Genomic DNA, 25001 nt, shown 5'->3' with positions numbered 1-25001 from the left:
TTCAATCCCTTCACTCTGAATCTATGTGTGTCTTTACACGTAAAGTAAATTTCTTATAGGTAGCGTAAGTTGGGTCTTGTTTCTTTATTCATTTAGCTACTGTATGGCTCTTAATTGCTTAGTCTATTTACATTTAGTGTTAGTATTGATAAGGGCTTACTACTATGATTTTGTTGCTTATTTTATGGTTCTTTTATAACCTCTCACTTTCTTTTTACTGTCTTCCTTTGTGGCTGATTTTTTTCTGGTCGTATGTTTTAGTTTGTTACTTCTTATTGTCAGTGTATCTATAATAAATTTTTGCACTGTGGTTACCATAAGGCTTACAAAAAAAATCTTAGTGATATAACAAGTTATTATAAGACATGACAACTTAGATCACAAAAAAAGAATAGAAACAAAAAAAAAAACAAAGAAAAAACTAAATAGAAACAAAAAAAAAGAAAAAACCCTCTAAACTTTAATTTTATTACCCTCACATTTTGACTTTTAGTTGTCTCAATTTACATATTTTTATATTGCTATCTCTTTTTTAAAGATATATACATATATATTTTATTGCACTTTAAGTTCTGAGGTACATGTGAAGAACATGCAGGATTGTTGCATAGGTACATACATGGCAATGTGGTTTGCTGCCTCCATCCCCATCACCTATATCTGGCATTTCTCCCCATGCTATCTCTCCCCAGCTCCCTACCCCCTACTGTCCCTTCCCTAGTCCCCCGCAACAGACCTCAGCGTGTGATGCTTCCCTCACTGTGTCCATGTGTTCTCATTGTTCAACACCCATCTATGAGTGAGAACATGCGGTGTTTGATTTTCTGTTCTTGTGTCAGTTTGCTGAGAATGATGGTTTCCAGGTTCATCCATGTCCCTATAAAGGACATGAACTCATCGTTCTTTTATGGTTGCATAGTATTCCATGTATTCCATGGTGTATATGTGCCACATTTTTCCTGTCCAGTCTATCATCGATGGGCATTTGGGTTGGTTCCAGGTCTTTGCTATTGTAAACTGTGCTGCAATGAACATTCGTAGTCATGTGTCCTTATAATAGAATGATTTATAGTCCTTTGGGTATATACCCAGTAATGGGATTGCTAGGTCAAATGGAATTTCTATTCCTAGGTCCTTGAGGAATCGCCACACTGTCTTCCACAATGGTTGAACTAATTTACACTCCCACCAACAGTGTAAAAGTGTTCCTATTTCTCCACATCCTCTCCAGCGTCTGCTGTCTCCAGATGTTTTAATGATCGCCATTCTAACTGGCATGAGATGGTATCTCAATGTGGTTTTGATTTGCATTTCTCTAATGACCACTGATGATGAGCATTTTTTCATATGTTTGTTGGCCTCATATATGTCTTCTTTTGTGAAGTGTCTGTTCACATCCTTCACCCACTTTTGAATGGGTTTGTTTGTTTTTTTCTTGTAAATCTGTTTTAGTTCTTTGTCGATTTTGGATATAAGTCCTTTGTCAGATGAGTAGATTGCAAAAATTTTTACCCATTCTGTTGGTTGCTGGTTCACTCTACTCATTGTTTCTTTTGCCGTTCAGAAGCTGTGGAGTTTCATTAGATCCCATTTGTCTATTTTGGCTTTTGTTGCCAATGGTTTCGGTGTTTTGGTCATGAAGTCCTTGCCTATACCTATGTCTTGAATGGTTTTGCCTAGGTTTTGTTCTAGTTTTTTTTATGGTGTTAGGTCTTATGTTTAAGTGTTTAATTCATCTGGAGTTAATTTTAGTGTAAGGTGTCAAGAAGGGGTCTAGTTTCTGCTTTCTGCACATGACTAGCCAGTTTTCTGCGCACCATTTATTAAACAGGGAATCCTTTCCCCATTGCTTGTTTTTGTGAGGTTTGTCAAAGATCAGATGGTTGTAGATGTGTGGCATTGCCTCTGAGGCCTCTGTTCTGTTCCATTGGTCTATATTTCTGTTTTGGTACCAGTACCATGCTGTTTTGATTATTACTGTAGCCTTGTAGTACAGTTTGAAGTCCAGTAGCATTGTTCTTTTTGCTTAGAATTGACTTGGCTATGCCAGCTCTCTTTTGGTTCCATATGAAGTTTAAGGTGGTTTTTTCCAGTTCTGTGAAGAGGGTCATAGGTAGCTTGATGGGGATAGCATTGAATCTATAAATTACTTTGGGCAGTATGGCCATTTTCACAATATTGATTCTTCCTAACCATGAGCATGGAATGTTTCTCCATCTGTTTGTGTCCTCTCTTATTTCGTTGAGGTTTGTAGTTCTCCTTGAAGAGGTCCTTTACATTCCTTGTTAGTTGTATTCCTAGGTATTTTATTCTCTTTGTATAAATAACCTATCTTTGAGCTCACAGATTATTTCCTCTGCTTGGCTGTTCTGTTGTTCAGAGCCTTGAATAAATTTTTTAGTTTGGTAAATATATTTCTCAGTTCCATGATTTGATTTTTAAGTTATTTCAATCTCTGTTAATTTCTGTGATTAATTACCGAATTACTTTTTTGTGTTATTTTGGAGATCACTGAGTTTCCTTAAAACTATTATTTTTAATTCTGTATTTGAGAGCTCACATATTGCTTTTCCATTATGGTCAGTCACTGATTCCTTGCTTTGTTTGAACAGGTCATTGTTCTCTGTTTGGTGGTGTTTCTTGTGGATGTACATCTGTCTTTGCACTGAAGGATTAATGACCTATCCCAGTCTTCTCTTTCTGTTTTTGTTTTGTTTTATGTTCATTGGGTATATTTGCTTGAAGATTATTCATAATTTACCTGTTGATTTTTAAAAATTGTTCTCCCAAGTTGCTGCCTTCTTGTAGGCACTAGGTGGTGCTATAACCCAGGTTTGCCTTGGCTCTAGTATCAGAGCACTGCCCTGTCCTGAATAGGGCCCTCAGGGGGATTTCTTTTCCTGAATGGGAGGGTCCTCAGGGGAATTTCCCAGCAGTGTGGGGAGGTTGGCTGGGGGTTTGTGCCCAAGGGACCTGTGGAACATACCTCCTGCAGTGTGATGCTGCTGAACAGCCACTTGGTTTGTCTTGGTTACCAAGCAGTTTCCAGGGCCGAGGGCGGTAGTTTCCTGCTGTCCTCAGCGACATTTCTCCCTCCAGGCACTTGTGATGCTTCTGGGGGATTGAAGCAGGGACAGATCTCCTGCTGGGGAACCCAGGATAGTGGCAAAGCTGGTTGTTCACCTTGCTTTCACTTTTTCTGGTGTAGAAACTGTGAGTTGGGAGGAAATTTTCTGCATGTTAGAAGATGGGCAGATTGCAGGGAAGAGCATCATGGATATGAAAGTTCAATCCTTGTACCGTCTGCTCGGAATGTTTTCATGTTTTCTGTGTTCTGGGACCTTCCCCATCCTGGTATTTGAGTTCTGTGGTATTTGCTGGTGTTAATTTTGTCACCATATATTTGTTTTTGGTTTTCTGTTGTGGGGAATGTGAAGCCAGCTTGCTTCTACACCACCATTTTGGAAGCAGAAGTCTCTCAACTTGACTTTTAGCATTGTTAATTGTCTCATAAAATTTTTTTGAGCTCATATCTGTCAACATTTTTCTTTATGTTTTTCTTATTTTGTAATTTTAAACTCAAAAATGCTTTCCTTAACCATGACTTAGATGTATTCTCTTATAATTTACTCTAAGAATCATAGTTTGTTTCTGTATAGTCTTTTAAAATATCTTGATTGTTTTTGAATATGGTCTGAAGTGTGTGTACATGGAGGGTGAAGGATTAATTTAATATTTTTCTAAAAAATCTATATTTATGAAGTAGTTCAGCCTTTTCCACTTATGTGAAATCAATCAGTACTATAAACTAAATTTTCATCATATATGGTTCTGTTTTTGGATGAACTATTCCCTTTCATTGATATATTTTTCTCCTTCTTCCCCATTAGAACTTAATTTCTACAACTTATATAATATGTTTTAATATTTAGAAGGACAAGTACCAAGTCCTTCTTTCACTGTTCTTTAAAAATTCATTATTTGCTAATCTTTCAAATACTCTTTTTTAATCTGAATTTTAAAAATCAGCCTGTCAAGTTTTATTATAAAAATGTTCTTGGGATTTTGATTGGTAATTCATTGAATTATTGGTAATTATTGAATTATCGGTAATTATAATTAAATGGGAGAGAACTGACACATAGGTTGGTTCTTACTCTAATCTTCTTTCATATGATTGAGTGGAGTTTTATAACATCATAATGTGTCATAGTAATTAAAAACAAGACTTTGAAGGACTGTCTGGGTTCAGTTTATAGTTCTATAAGCCGTTTTGTTATGGTGATGTAGTTTGGCTGTGTCCCCACCCACATCTCATCTTGAAATCCCGCATGTTGTGGGAGCGACCTAGTGGGAGGTAACTGAATCATGGGGGCAAGTCTTTCCTATGCTGTTCTCATAATAGTGAATAAGTTCCATGAGATCTAATTGTTTTAAAAGGAGGAATTCCCAGCTGGGCACGATAGCTTACACCTGTAATCCCAGCGCTTTGGGAGGCCCAGGTGAGCAGATCACGAGGTCAGGAATCTGACCAACATGGTGAAACACCGTCTCTACTAAAACTACAAGTTAGCCGGGCGTGGTGGCAGGTGCCTATAATCCCAGCTACTCAGAAGGCTGAGGCAGGAGAATCGCTTGAACCTGGGAGCCGGAGGTTGCAGTAAGCCGAGATCATACCACTGCACTCCAGCCCAGGCGGCAGAGCGAGACTCAATCTCAAAAGAGGAATTCCCCTGCATAAACTCTCTCTCTTTGCCTGCTGCCATCCTTTTAAGATATGGCTTGCTTCTCCTTGCCTTCCACTTTGATTGTGAGACTTCCTCAGCCACGTGGAACTGTAAGTCCAATTAAACCTCTTTCTTTTGTAAATTGCCCAGTCTCAGGTATGTCTTTATCAGCAGTGTGAAAACAGACTAATACATAATATGGGAAAGTAATTTAGCCTCACAGGACCTCAGTTTATTTATCTGAAAATAGTGATGATACAAATAATGGTATATGTATCCAAAGGTTGTTGAGAAGATGAAGTGATTTATGACATGAAAAGTGGTTAGGACACTACCTGGCACATAATATGTACTCAGTGATTGTTAGTTGTTATTCCTTCTTCATGTAGATCTCGTATATTTCTTGTTAGGTATATTTTTGGGTATTTTATGACTCTTATTGGATTCATATAAGATTTTTTTTCCTCTGTGGCTTTTCTAATTATTCATTTGTTAAAAAACCATTGACTTTTGCCTATTGATTTTATATCTGACCACTTACTGAACTCTTTTATTCTAATAATTTTCATTAGATTTTCCATATAGTCTTATCATCTGCGAATAAGGACAGTTTTGTGATTTTATGTCTTCTATTACTGATACACGTTATTTTATTTTTTCGTAATTTAGTTGGCTAGTTAAATGGAAGTGGTAATAGCAGGTATGCTTCTTTGCTTTGTTTTTGTCCTAATGGCATTCTTTTATGTTTGACTATTATATGTGATATTTGTTCTAGTTATTATTCTTTTTAATCCATGGCTTTTGTGAAATTGAGAAATGCATTTTTAGTTTATAGAGTACATTTTGTTTTGTTTATTTTTTTGCACGAAGAAATGTGACTCTTATTCCCTTGTGCATAATAGCTATATTCTACAGGTTTCAGTTTTAATGCTTTTTGACAGCTGTTGAAGTGATTTAATTTTGTTTTTCTCCTTTAAAGGTAGTGTTTTATTATAATAGAGTTTATGATGTTGAGTCATCTTTGCATTCCTCAGATAAACCCAACAAGATCATAATGTATTATTCTTTTACATCGCTGTGTTCATTTTGTTGATACTTTAAATTTTTTGCTTTTATGTTTGCACATGAGGCTGGCTATAATTGCTTTTATTATCATTTCTGCGTTTAGTATTGATTGGTATATAAATTATGGTAGCCTCACAATGAATTGGGAATTTCTTCACCCATTTCTGTGATTTGGAAGAATTTATATAAAAGCCCAGAGATTATTTAAAACTTCCTTGAAAATCTTGTTGCCTTACTACTTTAAAAAATTTCTTTTATTACTTTTTAATTGTACTAGGACTATTATTCTATTCAGATTTTGGAATTTGGGTGCTTAAATTTGTCATTTATAACTTATGAAAACATTCATTTTATTTATATTTTCCAGTTTGTTGACATGGAGTTTTTATAAAATTTATGTTTTCCTTTGATAAATTTTGTTTACTTTTTCTTCTTATATCATGTATTCTGCCATCTCTCTTTCTTGGCCAAAGTAATTTATTCAATTGACGTTAAAAATAAAACCGTTTTAGATTTTTAAAATCAAGTCTACTGGGATTACTTTTATTTTATATTTCTTTATTTTCTAATATCTTTTTTGGGTTTCTTTTTCTTTTTCTAGTACCTTGAGGTATACATTTTATCCATTGACTTTAAATCTCATTTTCTAATATAAACAATAAGGCTCTTGTATCTCCTCTGCATTATATATAATAGCTATATTCTACAGGTTTCAAAATACAGAATTCTTAACTGTTGTTTATTTCTAAATAGCTTATAATTTGATTTTGATTTCCTCTTATTCAAGAGTTGCTTTTAAAAAGGTTTTTAAAAAAATCTACAAGTGCACAGGTTTGCTTTTTGGAGAGAGGAATCAGATATCTTTCATTGTTGCTTTAATTGTATGGTGGTCAGAGAATCTATCTGCTCTTTGAAATCTTTTCAGATTTTCTCATGGCCCTATGTCTTAAACGTTTTTTTTTTAGAGTGAATCTCTGATAGGGACAGAGCTGTATCTATTTCATTTACATAAATATTTTAATTAAGTATTCAAATCTTCGATCTCTTTCTTCTTGATTGCTCAGTTTCTGAGAGCAGTATGTTAGAATCTACAATATTTATGGCTATGACCATATATTTCGTATTTCTACTAGTTTTTGCTATTTATTTTTCTGAGTCATTAGATTGTGATTTATGTGTCATCTTAAGTGACACTCTCGTTAACGCATACTGCGAATCTGTGTCTGTTAGTCCTCCCATTTTGTTTCTATTTTGTCTAGTATTAACTTCTCTATACTTGCTTTCTTTTGGTTAACATTTTCCTACTAGGTATTTTGCCACCACTTTGTTTCCATCAGTGATATTTTGGTTTGAATTTGTCTCTTATAAACAACATATAAGCATTATATATATATAAAATATATATTCTATAATATGATATATATAAATTTTATATTATATATAAAATATATAGAGTTTTTTCTTTTTGCTTATTCTAACTGCTTCTGTCTTTTAGCTAATTCACACTTACTGTGACATCTGCTATGGTTAGACTTACTCTGCCTGTTTATATTTTGTATTTGCCTTGCTTCTTTTGTTGTTATGTGTGCTTTCTTTCTTTTTGTTTTAATTTTTTCTGCTTTATTTTCCCGCCTTTTGATAATAATTGAGTTGTGACTTTTTTTTTCCCAAGAGGAAAAGTTTTTTTCTATTCTAATGATTTCCAATTTAGTTGCTCCATTATATACTTTCAGTGGATTATTTTTACATTTTTAATAAACATGTCTAAACTTATGATTTTTTAAATCAAACTATAGAGTTAATTAGTATGTATTTCATTTCACAAATAAGGCGTGGCCTTAGTATGCATTCTTCTTTCTCCCTTCCCAGTTCCACTTTTTAAAATTATTTTATGTAGTATTTTAATTACACATTTTTATACAATTTTATTACATCGGACATGAACAATTCTTTAGACTAAATTATAATTTTTTTTTATTTGTTTACTACTACATCTTCCATTCTATATCTTGGATTTGTTCGTTCATTTGCTTTATTGTATCCTGAAGTGATTCTTTCAGAGTCTGTTGGCAGTAAACTACTGGAAGCTTTGTATCTCTATAAGTGTCTTTATTTTTCCCTTCCCCTTAAAAATTTGTTTAAATGGTTGTAGAAATATTGGTTCAAAAATAGTTTCCCTTAGAACTGTTTGCTTCTTTGACTACTTGAATCCCTGTTGTTGATCAGAAGTCTGATAGAAATGTGATTACCAAATTGCTGTAAATTACTTATTTTTTTCCTTTGGAGAACTTTTAGGATTTTTCTTTTATTCATTTTTTTAATTATACTTTCAGTTCTGGGATACATGTACAGAATGTGCAGGTTTGTTACATAGGTATACACGTGCCATGGTGGTTTTCTGCACCTATTAACCCCTTGTCTATGTTAGGTGTTTCCCCTAATGCTATCCCTCCTCTAGTCCCCACCCCTCGACAGGCCCTGGTATGTGATGTTCCTTTACCTGTGTCCATGTGTTCACATTGTTCATCTCCCACTGATGAGTGAGAACATGTGGTTTTTGTTTTTCTGTTCATATGTTAGTTTGTGGAGAATGATGGTTTTCAGCTTCATCCATGTCCCTGCAAAAGACATGAACTCATCCTTTTTTATGGCTGCATATATTCCATGGTGTATATGTACCACATTTTCTTTATCATTGATGGGCATTTGGGTTGGTTCCAAGTCTTTGCTGTTGTGAATAGTGCTGCAGTAATCATACATGTGCATGTGTCTTTTTTTTTTTTTTTTTTTTTGAGGTGGAGTCTCACTCTGTCACCTAGGCTGGAGTGCAGTGGCATGATCTCAGCTCACTGCAACCTCCACTGCCTGAGCTCAAGTGATTCTACTGCCTTAGCCTCCCAAGTAGCTGGGACTACAGGCATGCACCCCATGCCCAGCTAATTTTTTGTATTTTTAGTAGAGACGGGGTTTCACCATGCTGGCCAGGCTGGTCCCGAACTCCTGACCTCGTGATTACAGGTATGAGCCATCGTGCCTGGCCTGCATGTGTCTTTATAGTAGAATGATTTATATTTTTTGGGTATATACCCAGTAATGGGATTGCTGAGTCAAATGGTATTTCTATTTCTAGATCCTTGAAGAATTGCCACACAGTCTTCACAATGGTTGAACTAATTTACACTCCCACCAACATTGTAAAAGTGTTCCTATATCGTCACATCCTTTCCAGCATCTGTTGTTTCCTGACTTTTTAATGATCACCATTCTAATTGGTGTGAGGTGGTATCTCTTTGTGGTTTTGATTTGCATTTCTCTAATGACCAGTGATGATGACCTTTTCTTCATATGTTTGTTGGCTGCATAAATGTCTTCTTTTGAGAAGTATCTGTTTATATCCTTCGCCCACTTTTTGATGGGATTGTTTGTTTTTTTCTTGTAAGTTTGTTTAAGTTCCTTATAGATTTTGGATATTAGCCCTTTGTCAGATGGATACATTGCAAAAATTTTCTACCATTCTGTAGGTTGCCTGTTCACTCTGATGATAGTTTATTTTGCTGTGCAGAAGCCCTTTAGTTTAATTAGATCCCATTTGTCAATTTTGGCTTTTATTGCCATTGCTTTTGGTGTTTTCATTCCATGCTCATGGATAGGAAGAATCAATATCATGAAAATGGCCATACTACCCAAAGTAATTTATAGATTCAGTGCTATCCCCATCAAGCTACCATTGACTTTCTTCACAGAATTAGAAAAAAACGACTTTAAATTTCGTATGGAACCAAAAAAAGAACGCATATAGCCAAGACAATCCCAAGCAAAAAGAACAAAGCTGGAGGCATCACACTACGTGACTTCAAGCTATACTACAAGGCTACAGTAACCAAAACAGCATGGTACTGGTACCAAACAGATACATAGATCAATGGAACAGAACAGAGGCCTCAGAAATAATGTCACATATGTACAACCATCTGATCTTTGACAAGCCTGACAAAAGCAAGTAATGGGGAAAGAATTCCCTATTTAATAAATGGTGTTGGGTAAACTGGTTAGCCATATGCAGAAAACTGAAACAGGACCCCTTCCTTACACCTTATACAAAAATTGACTCAAGATGGATTAAAGACTTAAACATAAGACATAAAACCATAAAAACCCTAAAAGAAAACCTAGGTAATACCATTCAGGACATATGCATGGGCAAAGATTTTCTCTTAACTTTTAATAATTCCCGTTGTGTGTCTGTCAGTGGGTCATATAGTTTTCTTATTCTTCACACTCAGCAGTCGGGGGACTCTTGTAACTTACTCTTTCTTATTGTCTCTGCCTTCAAAACTAACCTAGATCTAAACACTTATTGTATCTTCTGCTACAGCACAGATCCAAGCCACCATCATTTCTCTCTGGATTACTGCACTAGTCTTCCACTGGTCCACTGGTCTCCCTACTTTCACCCTTGGTCTTCTAGAAACTGTTCTACCCCTACCTCTCAGTAGTATCTAGAATAATCTTTTAAAAAGTCTCTCTGCAAAATTTTTCAATGATTTCCCATTTCATTTGGAGAGAGAGCCTAAGCATTTACAGTATTCGGAGACAGGCTGTATCATGTGGTTACTTGTGATCTCTTGTATTACCTTCCGCTTCCCTCACTCCTTCCTAGGCTCACAGCCCTTCTTAATGGTTTTCCTTGAATTTCAGCAGGAGAATAATATGTATTCTTAGTCTACCAGCCCGATTCTGTCAATGTCTTTATTTTTCCAAAAGGATATTCTTTTACATAATGGTGTGATCTGTCAGCAGAGACATCAGGTTTAATTGGATGGCTGGGAGGTATTGGCTGTCTACTGCCACATAACTTATTTTGTGTAGTGAGATATGTGTAGAATTAGAAAACATGGACATCAGATCCTTGAATTCAGTTCTGTAAGAGCAAATTGAAGAGACCAGAACTCTAGGTTGATATGCCATTGAGGGACTTGAGTTCTGTTGGGAGAGCTTTAATTCTAGTGGCAAGTTATCTTTGGTCTCTGAAATTCTGTGTTCTCATCTGTAAATTGAGGCTATAACATCACCTACTACATATGAAAGCTATTTAAATAGAATAGGCACAGTACCAGGGACATGGAATATCTCTGTACATTTTAGTCACCCTCACAATCCCCCCATTGTACGTTTTCCTACAACACCTCTTTCAAGCGCTTACTATCAAGCTGTGGAAAGTAAGTCAGTGTCTGATACACAGCAAATAAAAAATGAATTAAATTCAGGTAAGTTGAATTGAATATCAATATCTAGATAGTTTTCCAAGGGCATGACGAATGCTTTCATTATAAGGTGTTTGGACCGTCAGTTTTGGTTCCTCTGTCCTTCATCCTTGAAGATCATTGGAGATCTTCATTAGGATGGGAGAGGGAATTTTAAAAAATTTGTAAAATAATTCTGTTGCCTTTAAAATCTCTTTTGAATTCCAAACTGTGAAGGCCCGATCACCCCTTGTATCATTTTTCTTGATTTCCTTTTTGGAGGTCAGGACAATGTGTCCATCCATTTCACCTGGTCTATTATGCATATTATTTCCATGTGTTCTTGTTGCTTTCAGTAACTTACTATCTTCAAGACATTATAAATATTAATCACTCAAGTTTGTAAGAAACTCGAAAAAAGCACAGACCCTAGTGAAAAAAGGAATGCTGTGGAATTGGCTGTCATCAAAAGAGCTTGTCACATCCCTGAAATCCGCCATGGCTTAGGATCCATCTCAGGCAGCCAGAGAAACCCATCCAAAAAGTAGCTCTGAGAGTGATGATATAATACAGAGTAATGCAGTTGAAATTTTGTGCTAGGTAATGTTTTAAAATTAGGTGCTACATTGCCAGCACGTTTCTAAATTGACAGTCATTGGGCAGCATTCCATAATGTCTCTACTTCATGTCTTAACTGAGCTGCCCAGGAGCACATCAAACGTTATAGCTTCAAATTGTTCTAATGTGCTGCTTGCCATATTGTGGTTGTCACAAAAGAAGCACTTTCATTACTTTGTGTAGCTTATAACTTTTTTTAAAAAATTACCTCTTTGAATTGACATTTCTCATAGGTATAATCTGCCCTAATATTAAATTTGGTTAGCCCCTTCAAAGTTCAGAATTGAAGCTAGTTAAAAATCTTTATGCACTTACTTATATTCAAGATAATATAAAACCTGTTAATTTCAACTTCAAGAAGTCGTTAGAGATTTTGTAAAGACTTAACTTAGAAAACAATTTTGGTTATGTAATATTTTCATGAATAAAAATATGGCACTTCTGTAATATTGCAAAAGGGACTTAATTTAGTCTGCAGTTTAGAGTCATTTTCTCAACCCAGGACCTTATAAAAGTAGCTCAGTTGTTGGGTAGATGAGGGTCTGTTGTCTGTGTGCCAGTGTGGATAATGTAGGGGTTGTATTTCTCAGCTGGTGTCTAGGTCCAAACACCTGTGAGAGACTGTTCTCCTCCCGTCTTTGTGGCAACCTGCCTTACATACCACCCTGTCCACTAGGTCAGCTATGCAGCGGTGTCCAAACCTGGCAGAGTCAAAGAAATCACCTGGGTAGCTTTAAAAACCTCACAATTCCAGACTGTAGCCACAGAGAATCTGAATCAGCAGATGAGGAGATGTGGTCTTGGCCACAGAGCATCACTTTCTGACTCCTTCACGGCCCTTAACACAGTTTGATGACGGCAACACACCGATTCACCCGTGATACATGGCACGTGGAGCAGCATTTAAAACGGCAGCGGAATACTGTGGACAGATTGGGAGAAGAAAGAGGGCACACAGAGAGCACAGCCATAGGTAGGGGCTAAATTAGAAACTGTTAAGAGTACCCAGTGCTGAGTAGGAGACAAAAGCACCGATTCTAATTCATGCCCTCTTATTATATCCACAGACTTGAAGCCAGATTCTGCCTTGAAATGCTCTCCTCTTTCCCCACATCTGTCATGTGACTGTGTGTGTGTGTGTGTGTTGTGGGGGTTTGTTCTGCCTCTTTCTTTCTTCATTTTCTTATCATAGCCTGTTACATAGAAAATGAGACAGAAAGAGAGATATGTACGCTTCTGCCAAAGTGTAAGGAGACAGGAAAGAAAGGTATTTAGGAGGAAACAGGAAGAAAACTCGTGAAGAATACATGGGAGCGGTTCCTGGTGAGTGTGGAGTAATAGCATTTTTTTCCTTTCATCTTCTGAAGATATCCTGACCATTTAGCATATTTGTGTCTCTGTTTCCTGTGTATGGCTTTATTTGTAAAGACTGGTAGCATTGCCTTTAGAGGCAATCCTTCATTAAAATATCCTTCTTACGTAGGGAACCCTCTGTTGTTTATTCCAAATTAAGCCGGGGAAGTCCTGAATGATTGTCATTTATTCAGCATATTTTTATTGATGAGAGTGCTAGCTGCATGGAGTTCACAGCCAGTTGGGGATGCAGATGCATAGACAGAATTGACAGCGCTGAGTGGTAGGTGCCTTGAAGAGGGAGGGGCAGAAGGAGCAGGGCACAAAGGAGAGCACTTCACCCGTCTTGGGGCTGAGGGAAGGCTTAGAAAGGAAGCGCAATCTCAAGTTGCATACCACAGGGTGAAAAGGAGTGCTGCGTCGAGCAGGAGTGGCTGAAGAACTGAATATGCCAGCCTTGGGTATAAGAAAGCATGCTTCCATGTCTGGAGAACTGAGAGTGGTGCTAAATGGCCAGGCTGAAGACAAGAGATGAGGCTGGAGAATTATGGGGGTCAGACCATGAAGAATCTTAGGCATCAGATTAAAAAGTTTCATGTTTATAATGGGGTGGCCCATTTCACATACGGTTTTTATATTTAGCCCTCTTTGTCTTCTTTTTATCAAAGACATCACAAATAAGGGGTAGCACCCTTCCATTTCTCACAAATAAACAGGAACTTCCAAAAGTAGGCATGTGAGAGAAAAGGGTTAACATAGCAGGTGTCTATTCTTAGAAAGGCTTGCTTGCAAAATTGGTGTGTGGCCAGCTTTTGCGAACTTGCCTGGTAAACAATTTTCTACAATGACATAAAACTTTTTGTAGCTGATAACAGTGGTTTGCTGTGTCTAGACTTTACAAACCATGTGGCTTATATGGAAACCTCTTCTGCGACTCTGGAACATTGATACATGCATGCTAGCCTGAAGGTGCCTGTGTGGCTAGCTTCCCAATAAAAATCTTGGATGCCAAGTCTGTAATAAGCTTTCCTAGATGGAAACATCACACACACATTGCTGCATTTTCATATCTGGGAGAAGAGTATACTCTGTGTGAACGTTCATGAGAAGGAGAGAATGTAGGAAAGCTAGCAGATAGATCCCTCCAGACTCCACCTTTTTTTTCCCTTGTGAGCCACTATATGTCCTTACTACAACACTGTGATAAGTCAAAGCCATGAGTACAATTGTGCGCTAAGGCCCATGAGTCCTTCCAGTGAATCTCCTAAAACGGGAGACCTTGAGGATCCCCAGCATGCATGCTACGAATATTTACCTAGAACTAGTTATTGAATGAGTGAGTAAGTTGAGCTATTAAAAGGTGGAAGTATTAGTGTTCATATATATACATATGTGTGTGTGTGTATATGTATATATGTGATTTTTTTAACCAAAATTTGTTTAGCTGGTTTTATCTCTCACTGTATTTCTCAGATTCTCAAAGTTGGCTCTGAATTACTTTTGACTTTTACTCTCAAATGATAGAGATGTATCAGTTTTGAAGAGAGTCAAAAAAAAAAAAAAAAAAAAGAGCTACCAGTTCTAAGGGCAATTTAAAATCAGGAGATCCAGAAAGGATTTAAATAATAACAAACATCCCAAATTAACTTTTTTCCGTTTCTTTTATCAGGTGAGGACTTACTTAACTGTGCATTTCCAGGTATACTAAAAGCAACCACATTATTGTATTTGTAGTGCAACACCCTAATACAGACAGCCTATCTAGGTACATTAAAAAGTACATTAGTATTAATATTTAGGAAATAAGATTGATGGATTAGATAATTATATGTAATTTATACTGGGAAAATTCTACTCAAGACTTATCTAAAATAATTTCTTTTGGAACAATTAAAATAAATTGTTGACTTTTTAATGAACTTCAGATCCTGCTTGAAGGAACTTAAAACCAACCAGGCAATTCTTGAATTTCTTATGGCTTCGTCTTCATTTTTGAAGATTCCTTAGCGCTCTGTCCTGTCTTACTGAGTTACTGGCAATAGTGTTAACCTGTAGTTCCCCTTAGACCGGCCTTACCTTTTTTCCCCATCAACTTTGTCTTATCCTGGACTGAGGTACAAGTATAAAAATGATGGGTTACTGCTCTCTGCTTTCCGTTTGACCTTGAAGGTTTTCAGAGTAGCCTTTTCTGTGACCGAGTGGTAAAGAGCATCGCTTAGTCAGCATGGCTGGGCTTGTTTGGATCTTTATTTATCTTATTGGAGAGGACTTGCAGTTCATAAACGGACTTTAATATAGAAGTTCCCTGGAGTTATTAGTATACAATGACATGGTGATTTCCCAAAATGCAGTTTACAAGGGTAGTTTTCTTCATAGGCTATTTACATTGGTTTTCTTCCATTTTATTGCCTTCCCATCCTTTATTTTTCTCGTTTTTCCTTTTTCATTTTTATGTGGTCAGATTCCAACCCTCAGCTGGCCGTAAATACTTATTTTAATACTTACTATATTTATGGAATGAAGTTTTATGTTTCTTGTTCGTAATTTTAAAAGCAAATGAAACATTTTTACTGTATTTCTCTGTTTATAAGGACTTGATGGGAATGCTTTTTATTCATGTGAGCCTAGGTTCTTTTTGTTATGTTTGAACAAGGGATTGTTTTGTTTATTTGACTTGACTTTGTTCTCCTAGGTCAACAGCTTTAAAGTATATTTTAGATTGCTAATATAAGTCTACTTAGAATCACTTGGTTGCCAACAGAAGTTCAGTTCCAACCAAGTGTCGGTTATTTGTGCTGGGCCTTGTGTTTAGAGGCCTCCTTAATGAAGTGACTGTCATGAGATTTGCTAGTGATTGTGCTATCATTAGTTTTAGAAGAAAAGTTTCTGAAGCTTCTGGTAGTAACAATAATAATCTGATAGTCTGATGTTATTTCGTCTCAAAGAGACGTAGTTGTTGTGTCCTCTATATTGTGTCATTTTGTCTTTTCTATTTCAGTTTCCCAGAGAGATGGTCCTTCAGAGCCTACACATCTGTTCTGTATTTTAACCCATGGATGAGAATATTCATTCAAGCCAAGAGAGTTAAAACTAAACATCTAGGCTATTGCCTCTACAGACCCAGGTAACTCATCTTTCTTCAGTTATCTTCACAGTTATTTATAAAATTTATAAAGTTGTCAAAGTGAGGACATTGACTTTGATAGTAAGATTTTTACATTGTAAACAAAATTTAAAGTGCATTTGGCAAGGTTTGCTAAAGAGTAATTGGATGTGAACAAATATTTGGCAGTGATAGAAACACACTGCAGTGAGCATGGTAAGTTAATCACCCCGAGTAGAAATTTATTTTTTACTTCAGTGAATCTTAGGTGCTTTGACAGCAATTAGCTCCACTAAATGATCACAGTTTATGTATATCTTCTGTTTACACAATGCATTTGAACTATTAAACCATATAGACATGTTTATATTATACGTATAGAATGGATATATTTATAAATACATATCTGGTTGATTTATATTTTATGTTTTTTTTTTTTTACTTTAGCATAGATGTTTTCAAGTTTTTTTTGTATGTTTGTTGTTGTTGTTTTGAGACAGATTCTCACTCTTGTCACCCAGGCTGGAGTTCAGTGGTGCAATCTTGGTTCACTGCAACCTCTGCCTCCCAGGTTCATGTGATTCTCCTGTCTCAGCCTCCCAAGTAACTGGGATTACAGGCGTGCACCACCACGCCTGGCTAATTTTTGTATTTTTAGTAGAGGTGAGGTTTCACCATGTTGGCCAGGCTGGTCTCGAACTCCTGACTTCAAGTGATCCACCTGCCTTGGCCTCCCAAAGTGTTGAAATTGCAGGTGTGAGCCATTGCGCCTGGCCAGCCACCAGGTCTGGCCTTTAAGTTTATATTTATATATTATAAAGTCCATTTTGCCCAATCATGCATGCCATCAGAATGGTCATTTTCTTGGTGTGGTTTCTCGGTAGTCATTCATTTACACACCAAACATTTATCAGATTTTTCTGTGAGTCTGAGATTAGAGGAAAAGAAGTTATTATTCAAAAAAGATACTTGCACATGCATGTTTATAGCAACGCAATTCACAATTGCAAAATTATGGAACGAACCCAAATGCCCGTCAATCAACAAATGAATAAGGAAACTATGGTGTGTGTGTGTGTGTGTGTGTGTGTGTGTGTGTGTGTGTGTGTGTATATATATGATGGAATACTACTTAGCAATAAAAAGGAATGAATTAACAGCACTTGCAATGACCTGGATGAGATTGGAGACTATTATTCTAAGTGAAATAACTCAGGAATGGAAAACCAAACATCGTATGTTCTCACTGATATGTGGGAGCTAAGCTATGAGGACACAAAGGCATGAGAATGATACAGTGGACTCTGGGGACTTGAGAGGAAGAGTGGGAGGGGGCTGAGGGATAAAAGACAACATGTATGGTGCAGTGTATACTGCCTGAGTGACGGGTGCACCAGGATCTCACAAATCGCCACTGAAGAACTTACTCATGTAACCAAACACCACCTGTACCCCAATTACTTATGGACAAATAGAAAAAAGGTAGATTAATTCTTGTTTTGAGGACATTGATATCTATTGGGAGAAACATTTAATTTGTGTACATTGCCTATGTATGTGCCTTTTTGCCTGAACTATTTCATTTGATTTCTGCAGTAATACTGTGGGTTAGGTTATCATCACTGTTTTAGAGATAAGGAAATGTCAAAACTAGAAAAGAACTCATATCTTCTGACTGTAAATTCTTTATCAAGCCAAATTCAGTGCTTCCTTTCCTATACCACATTAACTCTTTATGTCTGCGTTTGTCATCTTGTCTTCCTTTCATGAAAATTCAGTTGCTGTCTTGAGAGGGGCCTTGCAATCACTCATATAGACATTAATACTAAAAAATATAGATCTCTGCATTAGACTCCCTGACCACACACTAACGGATTTCACAAAAATTTACTTTTGATTTCTAATTATGCTGCCCATCATCCTTTGAAAATAAAATATACTAATCCTGAGACTTTCCTTATAAATCATTCCATTCATTTCCTAATAAATATCAAAGCAATGTTTCCTTTTCATCAGCCTCGTTCTTCTGGGAAGTACCAAGCGTCTCCTGGATCAATCAATATAGCCAATCTTTTCCAATTAAATTTCTCCTAGTGAGTTTGGGTAAAAAATGGTTCAAGCCTATGGAAAATGTGGATTTGTCTCTATTTTCTGAGGGAATTTTAGTAATTGAGTGTAATCTACCTAAATTACTTATATCAAGTGATGGCTGCTTCCCATTCGAGTCTATTGTTTATTTACTTTTCAAAGTGATATTCTTAGATATATATTACCAGGAAGTAGTACATGTAGAGTGAGTATCAGAGTGTGTGTGTGCGTGTGTGTGTGTGTGTGTATGTGTGTGTGTGTGTGTGTGTATTTCCTGAAGAGAAATTTAGGGAGGCTTGAACCTTTGCCAGGTTTCATTTGGAGCTCTAATTGGTATCCACAGTATAGAAGAATTTATTCCTTTATGGTGTTATACCTTAGGGCTTTGCCATACTTACTTACATATAATTTCTCTCACAGGTTCTCTGGTGGCAAAAGTCCTTCATAAAAAATATGTGGAATTTCCTCCATGTTATCCCACCCCTAATAGGATAACTACTACCTTTTTTTTTCTTTCATAAAAGGCAGTGTAGCTCTAATGGCTGTATTAGAGCAGATTAAGAACTAGAATTGTGACCAAAGTACAGGCTTTAATACCCTTTTTAAAGGGTATTAAAAATGATTAGATACTCTGTGTACTTGGCCACCTGGCTACCGTAAACCGGAAATGAAGGGGCCTCACCAGCACCTTTGCCTCACTGTTTTCATGTGTTTCACTGTGATGTTCTGGAGAACTGAAGAATAGCCCAGTGTTGCTCAGGATACAGCTAGTTTCTACTAAGCTGTACATCCTCACTGGGTGTACCTACCATCTGCGCCTCTAAGAGTGGGTTTTTAAAGCTACTCTATTGGACAGACTTCTGGCACAAGCCACTTCAGAGGGGTTTGCCCTCTCACATATCTTCCTATGGTGTAGCACCAGTCCCTGGTCCAGTTAGCGGATTTGACATCCAGAGTACTAAATCTACTGTGTCTACAACAGGAAGTTTACTTTTTCTAGACAGACATTAGCAAGAAGTGTAGCAACGCAGTGAGGGCCATGAGTGTGGCATGTGATTAATGGAGTTGTTCATGCTCTCCAGCAACGGAAGGGACTCCCACCCAAGATGAGTACAAATTTGTCTCTGGAGGAGTCTCGATTATAGAAGAAATTATTACTTTGGAAAAGATTTCAATGTGATTTCTCAGTTCTCGTTCAACTTAAACATTGTATAAGTCTATAATTCTTAGAGTCTTAAATATTGCTTTTATAATAAAGACAAGTTATTATATGGCTGTGTTACTTGATCTTAGGCAACAACCGTTCTTCATTAAGTTGCTTAACTATAGACCCATAATGCTGAAAGGAGCCCAAATGAGTTGGGATTGGTGTTACCCTGCATTCGTGGGAACCACATGATCCTTTTAAAATTATTCAGGGATTTCATTTTTAACGGATACTTTCCATACCCCAACACCCCACCCACCCACCAGAACAGTGATTCTTTTGCACACCATGCATGTTGTGTGTCCATTTTTGAATTTTTGCAATGCTGAATTATTTAATCTTTTATTATAGTATGATAATTGGAAGCACAATTTGGATTAGCCAAACCTGGATTTGAGTTTAGGTTTTATCATTTACTAGTTGTGGACCTTTGGCTATTACTTGAGTCTTGCTCTTCTCCAGTGTGAATTGGGAATTCCTCTGCCACTGAGGTTATTATGAGGACTAAACTAAAACCGTGTTTTATCTCAAACATCAAAACAGTCAGCAAGGTTTCTGAAATGTTTGTAAACCAATAGTAGTTGTTATTATACAAATGAGTAAGAGCAAGTGGATGGAATGACCACTATGTGCAAGGCTCTCTTGTAGGCATTGGGCATAAGCAAAAAGAAAAAAATTCCTGCCCTCATGGAGCTTACATTCTAGTGGCGGGCGCAGGGAAGACAACATATAAATTAAAATGGATGATAAAATATCAGGTAATTCTTTGTTTTTGTTATTTCAACTTTTATCTTAGAAACAGGTTTATTACATGGGTATATTGCGTGATGCTGAGGTTTGGGGTATGGATCCTGTCACCCAGCTAGTGAGCATAGTACCCAATAGGTATGATTTCTACCCATGTCCCCATCCCTGCCTCCCTCCTCCCGCATCTTGTATTCCTGTGTCTGTTGTTCCCATGTTTATGTCCATGTGTGCTCAGTGTTTATCTCCTACTTATAAATGAGAATATGAGATATTGTTTTTCTGTTCCTGTGTTAATTCAGTTAAGATTACGGTCTCCACTCCATCTATGTCACTGCAAAGGACATGATTTTATTATTTTTTATGGTTGTGTAGTATTCCATAGTGTATATGCACCACAATTTAAAAAATCCAATCCTCCATTGAGGGACACCTAGATTAATTCCATGTCTTTGTGATTGTGAATAATGTGGCAATATACAATAAACGTGGCAACTTTGGGGCAAGTTGGTTTCTTTACAAAGGCCACTGCGAAGGTCCACCTGAGTACTTTCATGACATAATGGCTGGCTTCTATCAGAGTGAACAATTCAAGAGAGCAAAGTAGAACTTGCAGCCTTTTAGAACCCATCTTCAAAAGGGACAGACCATCACTTTTGCTATGCCACAGGCCAGCCTAGATTTAGTGTGGGAGGACACCACACAAAGGCATTAATACCAGGAGAAAATAAAAACCACTAGGAGACATCTTTGATGGTGGGTAGCACAGTGAGTTATGCAATAATTTTGTGAGAAGATGGTTCCAGAAGGAGGGGACAGTAAGTGCAAAGACAGGAATCAAAGGCTAGTCTAGCTAGAACACAGAAAGCAGATCAAGGTAGATGGGGCAGACCAGGTGGGGCCTGAAACAACAAGACAAGAAGAGGTGGCTGTATTGAGAATGGAATGACTTGAGCAGAGGAGTGTACTTGGCTTGTGTTTTTAAAAGATTATTCTAACTGTTGAGTAGAGAATTGATTTCATGAGACAAGAAGAAAGGAGGGAAGTTGAGGTAGGATAGATAGCATTACTTTATTCTAGGGGAGAAATGAGCTTGAGCTCAGGTGCTGGTGTTGGAAGGAATGAAAAGTGTCTGGTTTACAGATATGTTGTGAAGATAGAGCCAGTAAGACTGCCAATGGATTGGATACGGGGTGGAGACAAAATGAGGAGTCTAGAAGGCTTTCCAAGTTTTTATCCCAAACAAAGTCTTGGGAATGATAGGGGAGGTGCAAGTGTAGAGGTTAGGAGGAATGGTGGATGGAGTTCTTGTCATATTACAGTGGACATACTAAATTTGGGAGGTCTGCTTGACATCCACACCTCTACCTATTAATATTATACTAACCAGAAAATTCTCGATGCTGCCTAATTACACGTTGTAAAGAATAATTAAGGATTAGAATTATTTTACAATATCACTAAACCAGGTAAACTCTTATAACTTTAAAGAAATAATTGTGGGAGATCGATCCAAGATGGCCGCTTAGGAGGAAGTCGGGATTGCAGCTCCGAGAGAAGGCGCAGAGGGTGAGTGGATGCCGCATTTCCAGACGGACTTTTACTGCCCACAGACCAGGAGATTCACAGGAGGAAAAGCCCCACGGGTCGCCAGCACCGCTGGTTTGAGCGGAGTGGCCGCTCAGCCTACGCCCTGGAGCGGGGGGCAGTGGCTTCTTATGCAGAGCGAGAGAGACAGAGTTCCCGCTGAGCCAGAAAGGGGAGCTGAAGCAGGGAGCCAAGCCAGGAGACCCCCGGGCAAGGGAGCGCCAGGAATCTCAGAGCCGCTGCTTCAGCTGACGCAACGGCACACAGGGCAGCAGATTTTAACTGCCCACAGACCAGGAGATTCACAGGCGGTAAAGCTCCCCGGGTTCCCAGCGCCGCTGGTTGGACCGGAGCAGCCGCTCGGCCTGCACGGGGGGCGGGGAGCAGCGGCTCCTTGAACAAAGCGAACAAGACTGTGTCCCCTCTGGGCCAGCAAGGGGAGCTGTGGCAAGGAGGCAAGCCAAGAGATTACCGGACAAAGAGGGCCCCTCTGGAAACACGGCTGAACCCGGGACGGTCCAGCTCTGTGGGGGAGGGGCGTCCTCCATCGGGAAACACCCTGCAGTTCTGGGGCAATTTTCCGTAACCAAGACAACCCGCCACTACAGAGACTTCGTCACTACAGGGGCGGGCCAGCATAGCGGAAGCAGTTCTAACTACACTCACAGGACTGCAGGGAAGTTCACACGGAAGCTGGGCGGAGCCCACAGCAGCTCAGCGAAGCCTCTGCAGGCTGAGTGTGACTAGACTGCCACCTTGTGGGCAGGGAAAACGGTAGCAACACAGCTGAAAAACATAAAGTGCTAAAGCCCTGGGCCAGAACACCTGGGGAGAAGAAAAGGGGGTTTATGAGTTCAGCTGCTGCAGACTTAAAATTACCAAAATCAGAAAGACAGCAACTACAAAGTCAATAGGCGGATAAATCCACAAAGATGGGAAGAAACCAGCGCAAAAAGGATGAAAACACCCAAAACCAGAACACCTCTCCCCCTACAAGGCAGCATAACTCCTCACCAGCACGGGAACAAGACTGGACGGAGAATGAGTGTGATGAAATGACAGAATCAGCTTTCAGAAAATGGATAATAAGAAACTTCTGTGAGCTAAAAGAACATGTTCTAACCCAATGCAAAGAAACTAAGAACCTTGAAAAAAGACTTGATGAAATGCTAACGAGAATGGACAACTTAGGGAGGAATATGAATGAATTGATGGAGCTGAAAAACACAACACGAGAACTTCGCGAAGCATGTACAAGTTTCAACAGCAGAATTGACCAAGCAGAAGAAAGGATATCAGAAGTTGAAGATCAACTCAATGAAATAAAACGAGAAGGGAAGATTAGAGAAAACAAGGTAAAAAGGAATGAACAGAGTCAACAAGAAATATGGGACTACGTGAAAAGACCTAATCTACGTTTGATAGGTGTACCTGAATGTGACGAAGAGAATGCATCCAAGCTGGAAAATACTCTTCAGGATATTATCCAGGAAAACTTCCCCAACCTAGCAAGGCAGGCCAAGATTCAAGTCCAGGAAATACAGAGAACACCACAAAGATATTCCTCTAGAAGAGCAACCCCAAGGCACATAATCATCAGATTCACCAGGGTTGAAATGAAGGAGAAAATACTAAGGGCAGCCAGAGAGAAAGGTCGGGTTACCCACAAAGGGAAACCCATCAGACTCACAGCAGATCTCTCAGCAGAAACCCTACAGGCCAGAAGAGAGTGGGGGCCGATATTCAACATCCTTAAAGAAAAGAACTTTCAACCCAGAATTTCATATCCAGCCAAACTAAGCTTCATAAGTGAAGGAAAAATAAAATCCTTTGTGAACAAGCAAGTACTCACAGATTTCATCACCACCAGACCAGCTTTACAAGAGCTCCTAAAGGAGACACTACACATAGAAAAAAACAACCAGCACCAGTCACTCCAAAAACGCACGAAATGGTAAAGAGCAGCAACACAATGAAGAATCTGCATCAACCAATGGGCAAAACAGCCAGCTAGCATCAAAATGACAGGATCAAATCCACACATAACAATATTAACCCTAAATGTAAATGGACTAAATGCCCCAATCAAAAGACACAGACTGGCAAATTGGATAAAAAGCCAAAACCCATCAGTGTGCTGTATCCAGGAAACCCACCTCACATGCAAGGATACACAAAGGCTCAAAATAAAGGGATGGAGGAAGATTTACCAAGCAAATGGAGAGCAAAAAAAAGCAGGAGTTGCAATTCTCATCTCTGATAAAATAGACTTTAAAGCAACAAAGATCAAAAGAGACAAAGAAGGACATTACATAATGGTAAAAGGATCAATACAACAAGAAGAGCTAACGATCCTAAATATATATGCACCTAATACAGGAGCACCCAGATACATAAGGCAAGTTCTTAAAGACTTACAAAGAGACATAGACTCCCACACATTAATATTGGGAGACTTCAACACACCATTGTCAATATTAGACAGATCAACGAGACAGAAAATTAATAAGGATATCCAGGACTTGAACTCAGACCTGGACCAAGCAAACCTAATAGACATTTACAGAACTCTCCAGCCCAAATCCACAGAATATACATTCTTCTCAGCACCACATCACACCTACTCTAAAATTGACCACATAATTGGAAGTAAATCACTCCTCAGCAAATGCAAAAGAACAGAAACCATAACAAACAGTCTCTCAGACCACAGTGCAATCAAGTTAGAACTCAGAATTCAGAAGCCAACCCAGAACCGCACATCCTCATGGAAATTGAACAACTTTCTCCTGAATGTTGACTGGATAAACACTGAAATGAAGGCAGAAATAAAGATGTTCTTCGAAACCAACGAGAACGAAGACACCACATACCAGAATCTCTGGGACACATTTAAAGCAGTCTCTAGAGGAAAATATATAGCAATAAGTGCCCAAATGAGAAGAAATGAGAGAACTAAAATTGACACCCTATCATCAAAATTGAAAGAGCTAGAGGAGCAAGATCAAAAAAACTCAAAACCTAGCAGAAGACAAGAAATAACTAAGATCAAAGCAGAAATGAAGGAGATAGAGACACGAAAAACCCTACAAAAAATCAATAAATCCAGGAGCTGGTTTTTTGAAAAGATCAACAAAATAGACAGACCACTAGCCAAAGTAATAAAAAAGAAAAGAGAGAATAACCAAATAGATGCAATAAAAAAGGATAAAGGGGATATCACCACAGATGCCACAGAAATTCAAACCATCATCAGAGATTATTAC

At 38.0% G+C, this 25001-nt stretch overlaps 1 protein-coding gene across 2 annotated transcripts in view; it reads left to right on the top strand.

Annotated features, from left to right (window-relative positions):
• The window catches only part of MORC1 (MORC family CW-type zinc finger 1), a 242683-nt gene that overhangs the window by 107719 nt on the left and 109963 nt on the right, over window positions 1–25001 (top strand). For both annotated transcript variants that reach the window (XM_064374590.1, XM_064374589.1), the window contains exon 15: window positions 16005–16130. In XM_064374590.1, coding sequence (XP_064230660.1) covers window positions 16005–16130 — 126 coding nt within the window. The remainder of the gene's footprint in view (window positions 1–16004; window positions 16131–25001) is intronic.

This window comes from Aotus nancymaae, unplaced genomic scaffold (genome assembly GCF_030222135.1).
Source record: "Aotus nancymaae isolate 86718 unplaced genomic scaffold, 86718_ANA_hifiasm-v0.15.2.pri h1tg000011l, whole genome shotgun sequence".
Classification (NCBI taxonomy): domain Eukaryota; kingdom Metazoa; phylum Chordata; class Mammalia; order Primates; family Aotidae; genus Aotus; species Aotus nancymaae.
Note: the sequence above shows the minus strand (reverse complement) of the source record. Positions and strands in the feature narration are given on the sequence as shown.